General features: G+C 36.2%; 1 protein-coding gene across 1 annotated transcript in view; it reads left to right on the forward strand.

Moving 5' to 3' along the window:
• GBE1 (1,4-alpha-glucan branching enzyme 1) overlaps window positions 1-12,939 on the forward strand; it is a 143,752-nt gene that overhangs the window by 53,441 nt on the left and 77,372 nt on the right. Inside the window, exons 4-7 of the mRNA XM_027740075.2 lie at window positions 5,888-6,013; window positions 7,963-8,098; window positions 10,576-10,666; window positions 11,437-11,646. Of these exons, the coding sequence (XP_027595876.1) occupies window positions 5,888-6,013; window positions 7,963-8,098; window positions 10,576-10,666; window positions 11,437-11,646 (563 nt within the window). The remainder of the gene's footprint in view (window positions 1-5,887; window positions 6,014-7,962; window positions 8,099-10,575; window positions 10,667-11,436; window positions 11,647-12,939) is intronic.

Below are 12,939 nucleotides of genomic sequence, written 5' to 3' on the forward strand. Positions count from 1 at the left end.
AAAAATAAGGAATCATCAAGGCAACAGGGCTTTTTATTTCTATTGTTTGACCCTATATTCTAGTCAGTAGAAACAGAGGCAGACACCTTATGGGAGCACACATCATAATCAAATAAAATGCTCATGTGTGGAATTGAAGTCTGCTTTAAATGCAGGAACTGACAACTAAAGAAATGGTAGCTGAGCAGAGAAATTACCCAATCTTTTGTGTAACTGTCACTTGAATTATTCTCTCACCCTGTTCTGAAGATCTGTGTGTGTGTGTAGACTGGAAGTTGAGGTAGCCAAATGGAGCTGATGTGAAGAGAAGATGAAGGTAGGCAAACACAAAAAGAAAAAAGGGTTATTCATAGGCATTTGAATTTTAAATGCAGTTTAAATGCAGTGGTTTGTGGCCTGTTTCTGCACAGTTTCATCTGTGAAAACAACAATGTCTCTGTCATTAATAACATGGCAATATTAAACTCCGTTTTACACATAGTTTTACTTTTTACCTACATTTGTGAGAGAACTTTTAAAGTGTTGCAAAACTTTCAGACTTATCCTTGTAGATAGTGTAAGAAAAAATGTGTGGCTTCTGTTTATAAATAGCCAGCAAATTTCCCTGAGTCACAGCAAGTTGAAAGTTGCCTGGCTGTATGTGCAGAGTTTTCCTTTAAATGCCCTGAGACATCCAGAAGGGGTTGTCAGATGTAGTGGAGGTGATATGGAAGACCTGTGCTGTTTTGGGAGGGCAGAATAGTGGGATACCCAAGAGTCTCAAATGTCAGAAAACTCAAGGCCCCTGAATCTTGCTCGTTCTGCATTGGCAGCACCATTACATTAAATGAAGCCTATTTCAGCTTCTGAATTGCTCCAAATGTGTTATTGCCTTTTTCTTAATGGCACTGGGCTGCCCTCAGAGTGATGTTTTCCCCTTAACTGTAATAAACTCCTTTTGAGAGTTTTAAAGATCATCCAAACAGACCCATAACCTCTATACTTGGTTTTATCCTACAGGTAACTCTCCATTTCATGAGTTTCCTATACTCTAGTGGACAATGTGACTTTTATACTAATGTTCTTATGGGATTTAGGTCCTACCTTGTCTTTCAGCAGTCCAGCATTTGGGTAGTTCTTGCACACCAGTTTTTACATACCTTCAAAGCCAGTCTTTGTGGGTCATGGATTTCCTTTTACTGCAACCATGCATTATCTGCTGATTTTTATTCTGATCAGAAAGTTTTTACTTCAAAATTAATCACTGCAGTAGCACTGAAGCCTTAAACCTCAGGGTACCAACACATGTTTTTGCTATCTTGGGTGTATTCATCTACAAAATCCACTGCTCTAATTACAGTGGGTTTGGATGCTAATCTTCAAGTGGGCTAAACACTTCAGATAGAAATTTTGAAAATACACCCAACATCTCTATAATGGAAAATGAATACAAAACACACAAAGCCAAAATCATGTGACTTTCAATGGTCTCATCAAGGATTTTGCATTTTTACATATTATGTGAATGTATTTACCACCAGAGGAGGGGGAAAAAAACCCAAAACTACTCAGGGTGAGCCATTTGTAGAGCTGATGTAGGCAAATTCAACATGACTAACTTTGAATCTTCTACATTATTTTATTAGAAATTTCTGCTGGGTGAGACATCTTGGAGATTGGGCAAGTCAGGGAAAGACTTTTTAATAGAATTCTGAACAGAGGCTGGCTGTTGTAAGAGACTTCCTTCTGTACACACGAAAAAATAACCATTATGTTGTCATCCTATTATGCAGTTTGACTGTAAAATACTACTTTATCTTATGCTTCAGACAAAGAGATGTTTAATGTATATGGTAGCCAGTTCTTTACATCTGTCATTTTGTAAATGTAACAGTTTTTGAGATACAGATTTCTTTCTTCTTAACCAGTTTTGGGTATTTTTAACAGTTTAAACAAACAGTAGTTTTTGTATCAAATGGTGTGGTGTGCCTCCTCATATACCTTAGGGAAAGAACAAAGACATAGCTCTTGAAAATGAAGTAGGTAAATCCCAAGGCAAGTTTGTAGAAGCCAATTTAAAGAACATCATAATGTTATATATGTTCTTTAGAGAACACTTTCTTGAGTTAATTAGAAAATGTAAAGTCACCTATAAAGTGTTGATGGACTAAATGGTAGCTACCTTAAGCTGCAACTTTTCTGAAATTGGTTTTACTCAGTTCAGACTAATTTGGAGCAAAAATACAGTATCTTTCAAATAGACTTAGAGGTACTTTGTCAAAAGGGCTGTGTAGTGACTATATTCAGTATTCTTTATACATACAAAACTCATAGCAGCACATGCAGAGTATACATGGCAGATACTTTTTATGTCTGAACACTGTATAGAATGGACCACAAGTAATAGTTTGGGGTGAGTGGAGCAAGAGGTTTTATCTGTCTTGGTTTTGTATATGTTTTAGATTATTATTCCTTTTAGTACAGCTTTTACTTGGGTGCAATTATTTCAAGAAATGCCAAAGCAAATATGGGAATGAAAGCTGTTGGGGTGTTTTCATTAGTGTTGTTTTTGTCAGTCTTGGGCCAAATTGCTCTTTGTTTTGTGGCACCATTCAGCTTTTTGCAATTTGTTTTTTTTTTTTTTCTCATGTGTCAACCAGGCATGGTATGAAGTTTCTGTCCCACTAAACTTTAGAAAATATTATTTGAAGTCTTTCTATTTATAGCTTATAGATCAACCTTCTACAGTATCAGGAGAGAAGAATAAGTTGATTGAGTGAAGAGCTTGGTAATTAAACCTAGGAGTGATTCTGTAAATGAAATTCACATAAAATTAGAAAAAGTGTTAAGCAAGCATAGGAATCAAGAATTGAATTTGTCTGGGATCACTTGATTGAGGTCTAAGAATGCTGTGTTGATTATGCTTCTGTAAAGCAGACACTGAAAGGATTCAACTTTACCAGCTTTAGTGTTGTAAGGATTCCTTTTCAGTGTTAGTGATTTTCCTTTTGACTCTACTTTCTCTGTGCACAGCCCATGATGTTCAAAACTTAAAGCAACACATAAGCAAAACTGAGGTTTCTACTGTTGTAGTGAGGTTAATCTACAACCATGACTGGATATATTTGAAAAATATTTAACACCTCCCACACTGTGAAGAAGGCAACAAATTTGTTTAAAATAAGTGCTCCCCCCACATTTTTAGTGATTTTTTTTTTTTCCCTGATGTTGGCATGGTTAAATTTTGTGGCTTCTATTGTTGGATAAATATATCCTTTTCCTTTAAGCAATGGAAGTTTTCTTATCTTCACATAATAGAACTGAAAATAAAGTTTTAAAATAAATGAACCCCAAAATTTAGATTGTGAGCCTTAAAATAGAGCAGACTCTAAAGTCTAATACTGTTGAAGTGTATAAACCCAACTTTGAGAGAAAGTGGTAGATATCCACCACCAGTTCATATATTGACATTGTTACTATCATAATATATGACAAATAAATGTTTGTCTTTTCTTCTTGGAAGTTTTAGTTCTAGCTATTAAAATTCTGACTGTGAAAGTTGATAGAAACTTGTATGAGTCCCTATAAGTCTCTCAGTTCCTGAAAAAAATCCAGCCATTAAACTTGACTTTGTAGGTGTTTCGAATAAAAGCAAAGCTAGTACTTCAACAAAATGACTCCTGAAAAGCTGGTAAATCAAATGCACTGATGCCTCAAAAGTGAGGGAAAGTGTGGTCAATTTGAGCTGAGCGACTACAGAGCAACAGAAGTTCTTATACCTTGTCAGAAGGATGGGATACCAGAGCTATGGTTATTTTACATGTGCAGCATAACTGTAGAAGTGTGAGTTTAAAAAGTGAGATAACTGGCTGCTCATTTAAATGGATTTATAATCTCTCTTTTTCTTAACTGTTTTTCTTTGCTTAACGGTTTAAATTAAAGACAGTGCATGACTGGGTTTTGTATATCATAATAAATAAACTTTCCCCCCCTCCAGGATCATTTTTGGATTAAACCAGTACTGCATCTAATTAAATAATGTTCTGAATGTAGATTAATTACTTCGTATTTCTTAAGTGGTGCCCACCCCTCATAAACCTGTCAAGTATAAATTGCCCTAAAATATTAAAGAAAAAGGATTGCCAACATGAATAATTAGTTACAGTTTTTATACTTAGTAATCATCTTACTTCTGTGATGGGTAGATCAGGAGAAAATAATAAAAGAAGCAATAGCATCATCAGAAGTATCTTATCAGAAAGAGGAGATAAGTTTTATTATTTTAAGAGTAACTTGCAAATTGTCAATGCTATCAGCAAGGAGGATCCTAACAGTGCTGACATAATATTCAGAAATACTCTTTGGGCCAGCTTTTCTAGCACAGTTACCAGAAGAAATTTTCCATGCAACTGTACAGTGTTTTCAATAACTTCCTCAGCTTTTTCTGATGAGGTGGTTAGCCTCAATTACTCCTTCCTGTAAGACCTATTTTGAATTGGAGTTGTTGTAGTAGTACGTACTGAGACACAGCAATCCTACTTCCTTGCCTTACTCTATCAACTTCCATCAACTTTCTGCATATTTTCCTCCTTGTTGCTTTAGATGACCTTAAATATTTTCCTCCTTGTTGCTTTAGATGACCTTAAAAAGGTCCCCTCCAACTGACCTATTCTATGATACTGTGATTCTGCTTTTTTCTGTGGTTAGGTTAAGGATACAGATTATCAAAACAATGAAAGACACTTGCCAGAGGCAAGTGACAATTATTCTTTGATAATTGTCCTCTTCCAGACTATGTGTTAGGAACTGGGAGCAAAGACAAGACACTTGTTTTTAAAAACCCAGCAATTGATTTCTTGACAAAAGCAGAATTAAGAATTGCAGGACTTCACTTGCTTGTACATTTTTAGGTTGTAAGTTTGCAAACCTTCTGTGTTACTGTTATAATGGCAGCCAAGATACGAAGGAAAACCAGAGTGGTGCTGTTCCTTCTGCACTGAGACCCTACTTCCTAAATATGCAACACTCTTCCAGTCAGCAACATCACCTCCTCAAGTGCAATGTCTTCTTCAACATCACCCTAATCATTATTTCAATTTTGCTTTTCTGTTGTAAAATTAAAGTAGTCCATAAGAGCTCCTAGTTTGTGTTTGGTCACTCTTTCTGGTGAAGGGAAGCTTTATGAGCTTTCAAATGAAATAATGCTCCCTTTTCATGTCCTCTCATAAAATAGAGGAAACCAAATATGGAGAGTAAAACCAACAGTAATACTTTGTTTTAGCATTAGAATGATGAAGGATAACAGAGACACCGAAAAGCAGCAGAAGAAACCCAGCAATTTAAATTTCACTTTTTCCTCTTTTTGACCCAAAAGCTGTCCTGTGCTTTCTTGTGTTATTTGTGGTTCTGGTCTATATGACGTTGGTTAGGACTCACAGAGCATAGAAAAGAAGATGAAATTAAGATATTAAAATTGGCTTATTAAATTGTTTGCCAAGTTAAACAAATCACAGTTCTCATCTTCATAGCATTATACTGCATGTCTATTTAAATTTATGAGAACACAGAAAGGAAATAGCAATGACAGGGGAAATTAGGGAACCTAACAGTAATCCATTTGGGAAGGCTTTTTCTCCCATTACTTACATAAAGCCTGTATATATCCTCACCTTTCAGCTCTTGCTCATGAACATCACTCCTGTGTCTGGCATGTTTGGTTTACTGTCCCTTTACAAATCACCTCAGTGAACGGAGTCATTCTTCCCTCTCTCGACTTGCATTGTGTGTTTGTGTACCCCTTAAATTAAGTTTCTGCGTGGTGCACTATTTCATTGCCCACCCTGGTTTGCATAGGAGGTGTTCTGTGAGTTATCTGTGACTGCATGCATATGTTGTGGTTATTTTATAGGTGGTGATTCGTGCTCAGAGCGGCGCCCTCCTCTATCGTATTTCACCTTGGGCGAGATACGTAGTCCGTGAAGAAGACAAAGTGAATTATGATTGGGTGCACTGGAATCCACCACAGTCATATATAGTAAGGCTTAAATATTATTTTCAAGAGGTGTATCATGTCATCTTTGTATCCCTGTTTGGAAGAAAAGAAGAGTTATTTCACAAAAGGGAGATTGCAAACTAGTTAAAGTAGCTACCTGAGAAGTGAAGGGGTTTTATTCATGGCTTTGACAGAAACAGGTGACTTTAATGATGGATGTTTTTGAGCTACTTTTTTTCATTCTTCTGTAGACTATATGAAAAATAGTTACCTGTTAAAGTAGTATTTTAAACTTGGTTTCCCACTTGTTAGGCAAGATTGACAACTGTTCCATGACTCGATGTCCCTTCCTGGTACGGAGAAGAGCAGGGAATTATCAGTACTGGATTTATGAGTTAGCTATCTGCAAATGCTAAGTTCAGTACTCAGTAATAAGTCAATGTTGTATGAGGTCAGAAAAAAAGCTTTCAAAAGTGCTCCAGTCAAAAAACTCATGCTCCAGTCAAATCCTAGTTTGCTGGTATCAGGAAAATCCATTTATTGAGTTTAAAGCCCTCTTACTTCTCATGTACTGCTACAAGAGAGAGAACTGTTTAGCTGATATATGAAAAATACCCTCAGAGAACATTTGGAAACTTCAGACCATCCAAGTGATGTTACTTCATATCACAATTCTTGATGTTTTTTACAAGTGTATGCAGAGTTCTGTGTAAGAGAAACTGCAACCTCTGTTTTGAATTAAATTTGAGCACCCACCTCAAATTATGAACCAGCTGCTTGACCAAGAAAGGGTTACTCACATGGCAAATGTTTTCTTAAAAAAATAGAAAACATAATATACAGTAATTCTTATTTAAATGTATAGTTTTTATCAGTGTAGTGACCTACAATGTCTGTGATGCTTTGTGACACCTCCATCCTCTGTAAGAAAAGGAATGGAGAGGGAATTGGAAATGCAGTGATTGACATGACCTGGAGTGAAAAGGAGGCAAGAACATTTGGGTGCAGACAAGGCTTTACTGCAAAAATAAAGAATCCTTTTATAAATAGGGGAGGTGCCCAGTGGAAGGAAAACACAGGCAACACACCTCAACCAAAAGTTTTGTTCTTCTCCTTGTCCCTTTAATTTCTGTTTGTATATATATGGTTTTAATTTTTTTCCCCCTACCTTTTCAAAATTTCACTTGAATAATAAACTAACATATAGAATATAAAATCTTGCAATTTTTTCTTAATTGTGAGAGGGAGGAAAAGAAACGTCTTCTGGGGAAAAATAAGTTTTAAGCATTACTTTTCCAGAGTGGTTTTCCAAAGTTTCTCAGACTTTCTCAGTTTGTCTTAAAAAGTAAAATCCTGATCAAGTATAAACTCTTCAAGTGTAAGGAGGAGATTTTGTGATTAACTTCAATTGCTTCTGTATTCTTTAAATATTTTCTCCCATCTGGAAATTCTGTGTACTCTTCTACAGACTTGGGATTTTTAATTATTTCTTAGTCCTAAGTAACTGAAATGTAGGTGATTCTGTGCTATGGAACTATATTCTTTAGGAATAAAATGTTTATAAATTTCAGTTTGGAGAAGGCAGGACAACTTCAAATACCTGCAAAAAGCAGGTTTGCTTGAAACATAAAAGCTTATCTTTCTATTTTTCTCTTTTATTTTCAAACAAGCTTCATAGTAATTCAGAAGAACTTTAAGTGCAATGTTTACTATCAGTTTGTACACTTGAGTGTAATTGAAAAAGGGTGTAAGAAAAGTGTTGAATGAGGAATGTCCAGTTTCTTGTTCATAAAAATGTTAATTTGAAAGAGACATTTGCTTTAACAGTTTAAAATGCTTAATTACTTTTGAAATGTTTCTCTCTTAGAGAAAAAAAAAACAAAACAAAAGAAACCTTAAATTGCTTTTCATTTTGTGCAAATCGTGTGATTGTGACAACACTCCTAAGCTGTTCCTAATGACAACTTGTTTGTTTTTTTCTCTCCTTATAGCATAAGCATCCTTCCCCCAAGAGATTAAAAAGCCTAAGAATCTATGAATCTCACGTGGGGATTGCTTCCCCAGAAGGGAAAGTAGCTTCTTATAAAAACTTCACATACAATGTACTACCTAGAATAAAGGATCTTGGTAAGTAACAGAGATTTATGTGCTTGTGTTCTTATTAGAAAAGATAACTGTCAAGTATTTACAGTTGCATTTTCTGATTACACATACTATAAAAATAGATTCTTAGGTGAGCAAAAGTTAGAAACAAGTGAAATCTATGGAGAAGAAACAGAGACTGAAATAGGATATGTGAATCAAAATCCATTTTGCAGGTTTTGAAGTAAAATGTGATTGCTAAAGCCTAGATAAATATTGCAGGGCAGTTTGCTTTTAGCATGCTTTTCAACTTGAAAAAGGAGCTGGTTTTGTGAAAAAGTCTTCAGAAAATACTACATTCTAAAATGGCTCTATTAATGTAAAGCTTGATTCTAAAGAGAGGGCAAGAAGTACATGGATTTTTTATTTGTTTGTGTTTTTTTGCCAGAATAAGCAATGTACGTTTGTTTGTTTGTTTGTTTTTAATCCCTGAACAGTAGCTATGAAGTATCAGAACATGGAAACTTTAAATGTGAAAAATATTCTTCAGGAAAAAAAAACTTGTAGTATATTGGAGAGGATGTATGAAACAGCTGGCACCATTATCTCAGGAAGCGTAGCAAAACTGTTCTCCTCAATTGCTCTTGGATTATTTTTTTCCCATGGTGTCTTTGCACTGTGTCTGCAGTGGACAGGGTTAGAGCTTCCTGGCTTTTACTGCCTTGTGGTGAAATATGTTTTGTTACACTCAGCTGTAAAATAAACGTGACACCCATAGTTGAAATCTCTGTGTATGGTGGTTGTGTTTGTACTTGAGTTTTTTTTTTTAATTTTATTTATCAGAGTCCCTGAATAAGCCATATGTTTTCGTGTAGGTTTACATGTTAAATCAGTGTTTCACAGAATGTGGCTTTTGCCCTTGGATAAAGTTAAGCTTGCAGGTGGGATGAGGGACATCTACATGTCTGGGGGCCCTCAACAAAAAGTAAACTTGGACTCAGCATTATGTATCTGTGACTCCTTACTGCCAAGGAATTTCAGTTGTTCCAGGAGGTTAATATGATTTACAGAATTAGGAAAGCATTCTGCTTTACCTACGAATTTCTCTTTGTACAGAAATGTCATGAAAAGGCTGATACACCTCAAAATAAAAACAGTATCAAAATTAGATAGCTAATGTTCCTTCTTATTTACATTAAGTAGACATTGTGGGAGTTAAGTATTTTTAAAGGTATTTTTAAGGTCTGTTAGATTCAGTTTTGGAATGTCTTACTTGTTAGGATAAGTTTTTAAAGGCATTGCTATATAAGAATTGTAATATATTAATAGTTTGTAAAAATATGTGCATGACAAATAGTGAAATAAATAGCAAGCAAATTGAATGAGATTAATTTGATGCTGTGTTGCTGTTTATTTATAAAAATGCTGTAAATAAGAATAAGTACAATGAGCCTGAATTATAAACCAGCAATGCATCTGACAAATTGTTGAGCTCATGCCAACTGTCTTCTAACAGTAGCTCTGTTTTTAAATGTCATAGCTATAAAAAAAACCCCAAGAACAATAAAAAAACCCACAGCATCTTGTCTAAACTAAAGAATGAAGATTTCGTTCAGACTAAGTGGTGGCAGTATGAGTTTTAACAGCCTGTAGATAAAACCTGGAAGTTATCTGTTGTTGGTAGTACACACCATTGGAATGGACTGCCCAGGGAAGTGGTGGATTCTCCATCCCTGGAGGTTTTTAAGATGAGACTGGATGTGGCATCAGCGCCATGGTCTGGGAACCACGGCAGGGTTGGATCAAGGGTTGGACTTGATGATCTCAGAGGTCTTTTCCAACCCGGTTGATTCTATGATTCTATGACTTCCTGGAAGGTCATGCAGTGACAGGGCAAGGGGGAATGGCTTTAAACTGAAGGAGGATATGTTTAGTTTGGGTATTAGGAAAAAATTCTTTACTGTGAGGGTGGTGCAGGTTACCCTGAGAAGTTGGGGATGCCCCATCCCTGGAAGGGGTTTGAGCAACCTGGTCTAGTGGAAGGTGTCCCTGCTCATGGCACAGGACTTGAACTGGATGATCTTTTAAGGTCCCTTCCAACAGAAACTATTCTGTGATTCTATCACAGCATGTGCAGCCAGTGAATAACTCCACACCCAAAAACTGCAAGTGTCAAAAGTGAAGCAGTTCAGGACGTGCAGATTGGCATAGCTAATATTCTGAAGTTAAATAAAGGTTATACTCGCATATCACTTATTTCTTTCTACACCTGGGGGTTTCAATATTCCTAGTTATGTGTAGATCACTTCACAAATTGACTGTTTCTTTTGTAATGGAAGATCATGTAAGTATAAACTATTAGGTAGAATTGGCTCCTGAAAGTTACTGGATCTTTAGTGGTAAATCGCTAGAGTCAAAGGCAACTAAAAGGGGAGAAGACTGAAATGAATGTTGCAGGTGTTGAATCCTCTTTTAATTATCCTTAAGGCATAATTTTTTTGTTATATTTTTTTTTTTTATAGGGTATAACTGTGTTCAGCTGATGGCTATTATGGAACATGCATACTATGCCAGTTTTGGTTATCAGGTCACAAGTTTCTTTGCAGCATCAAGGTAGGTTTAAGTACTTCAGCATCTGTTCTTTTACCTTCTTTCCCATCCACTGAAATCAGTATCTCTGTATGTGTCTTTGCAAGGGAGTGTTTAATGGAAAGTAATGGCTTAGGTATTTGCTCAAGCTTACTCTTAAATCTGAAATCAATTTGGCACAGTGATCAGCTGCTCTGTGAAACACTTTGTATGGGATACAAACAAAAAGATTATAAGTAACTGCAGCTGTCATAGCATATTCTGGGTAATCCACCTTCAGCAGTCTTTATGCATGGGTTTTGTGCTGTGGAATTCTTGGCAGTAGCAAACAGGATGTGTAGGGCATTCTTTTCTGACAAACAGAACTATACACTGCTTGCTCCTAATGCACTTGATTAAAATCATGGCTCTGTGTGTTCTGTAGGAACTTTTTCCTGGGTTTGTAACAGGCTGTGCTTAGGTTTGAGGCCTTGGGTGAAAAGTGCTGATAAACATGAATTCACGTTCGATATTAAATAGAAGTTTAAAGTTGCATCAGTTTTTATACTGAATTTGATGTATTAACAGATTCAAATGGAAGAATAAAACAACCTATTTCCGCAAAACATTTTTGTAATGAAAAATCGCTTAAGCAGTAGCTATTACTTACAACCTAACATTTTAAGAGGCTGAAAAAATAACCTGTGTGGTGAAGGACTGCTGACTTCGATGTAGTTTGCTTGATTAGTGTTGGGCACTGGCAGCGTAAGTCCCGATTTGTACAATCCATAACCCGTCCCATGTTGGTGCCGCAGCCGCTACGGAACTCCAGATGACCTGAAGGAGATGATTGACGTTGCTCACTCCATGGGCATCACGGTGCTGCTGGACGTCGTGCACAGCCACGCCTCCAAAAACTCGGAGGATGGGCTCAACCAGTTTGATGGGACGGATTCCTGCTTCTTCCATTCCGGTTACAGAGGGAACCACCAGCTCTGGGACAGCAGGCTCTTTGACTATGCAAAGTAGGTATAAAACAGCACTTCAGCTGTGGTAGTGGTTATTATTTCTTACCAGTTCTATTAAAACTACACTATTTGCCAAATAAAGTCGGTTGAGTTGTTCAACAGTTGCAATATGTGGAATTAAATTCCTCTACTTGTCTAAACACCTAAAATCTAACACTAAATGATAGTGTTGGGGTTTCATTATTCCTCTGTCGTCTATGTCATCAATATGTGCATATTATGCACCATGTGCATTGTATGTATAACATAATGGTGTAAGTATATATTATATATTTTTTATTTTACATTATTTATATGTATAGATGCCTATTTAAATATTTAATGTATATGAATATGTATTATATAATAGTATAATTGTATGCTTTATGCATTATAAAATAGATTTGTATTTTCATATTATGTGTAATATGTTTTTATATAAAAAATAAAAGGATGAGAAGAGCTGAAGAAAAACTTGTAAGTTCTGGAAACTTGTTGTCAGATTGTCAGGTTGTTGAAATATAGGAAAAGTTTCCCCCTAGGACAATTAGCTCCATTCCAAAGAGCTTCCAGAGGTCAATCAACAGTTAATACATAGCAGGGGTCATGTTCAGTAGACAGTTTGAGACCCAGTTTGGACACACTTAATTACCTGGTATAAATATAGCGTGTGTCAATATGCCTATTAAACCCAGATGATTATTAACATTTAATATTGTTTACTGTGTATTCTCTGAGGTATTGAGGCTGAGGAGATTGATGTTGTATGCTGAATATTTCAGTGGTTTAAAAGGAGAAACAGACACAGGCAACCAGCTTGTTTCAGTCTTCTCACATTTTTAAGTGTTTGTTCATCCCTGAACCACCTTGATTCCTCCCTTTCCTTGTCTTTGATTCTCCCCTGAAACATTCCACAATCAGTTTTGCATAACTTCACAGTCTCCTTAAAGCATGCCTTAATAAATTCTATACAGCATCACTCACTTATTCCATGGTAAATTCTCTTATTTTTTTTCTCCCTTGAGATGCATGATAATCTGGTTTGACCTTTTTATCAGTTGCAAAGTTCTGGTTTAACCCTTTCAAGGTTACACTGGAGTGGCTCCTGTAGTGGCTCAGTCACTCAGCATCTGTGGAGTTCTGGTCTCCTGTTATTCTGTCACTTGTTAGGTTTTGTGTGCTGCAAGTTTCTCCCATTTTTCTCCCTCTCTTGCATTGAATTGCCATGAACTGGATATGTCTAACGTTGCACTATTGCAGAAGTCATAGCATGGGCCAGTCATGTAATGGAAACTCCTGCAGGGTAACTGA

The sequence above is a fragment of the Pipra filicauda genome, unplaced genomic scaffold (genome assembly GCF_003945595.2).
Source record: "Pipra filicauda isolate LSUMZ 115617 unplaced genomic scaffold, ASM394559v2 scaffold131_size2509542_pilon, whole genome shotgun sequence".
Lineage (NCBI taxonomy): Eukaryota > Metazoa > Chordata > Aves > Passeriformes > Pipridae > Pipra > Pipra filicauda.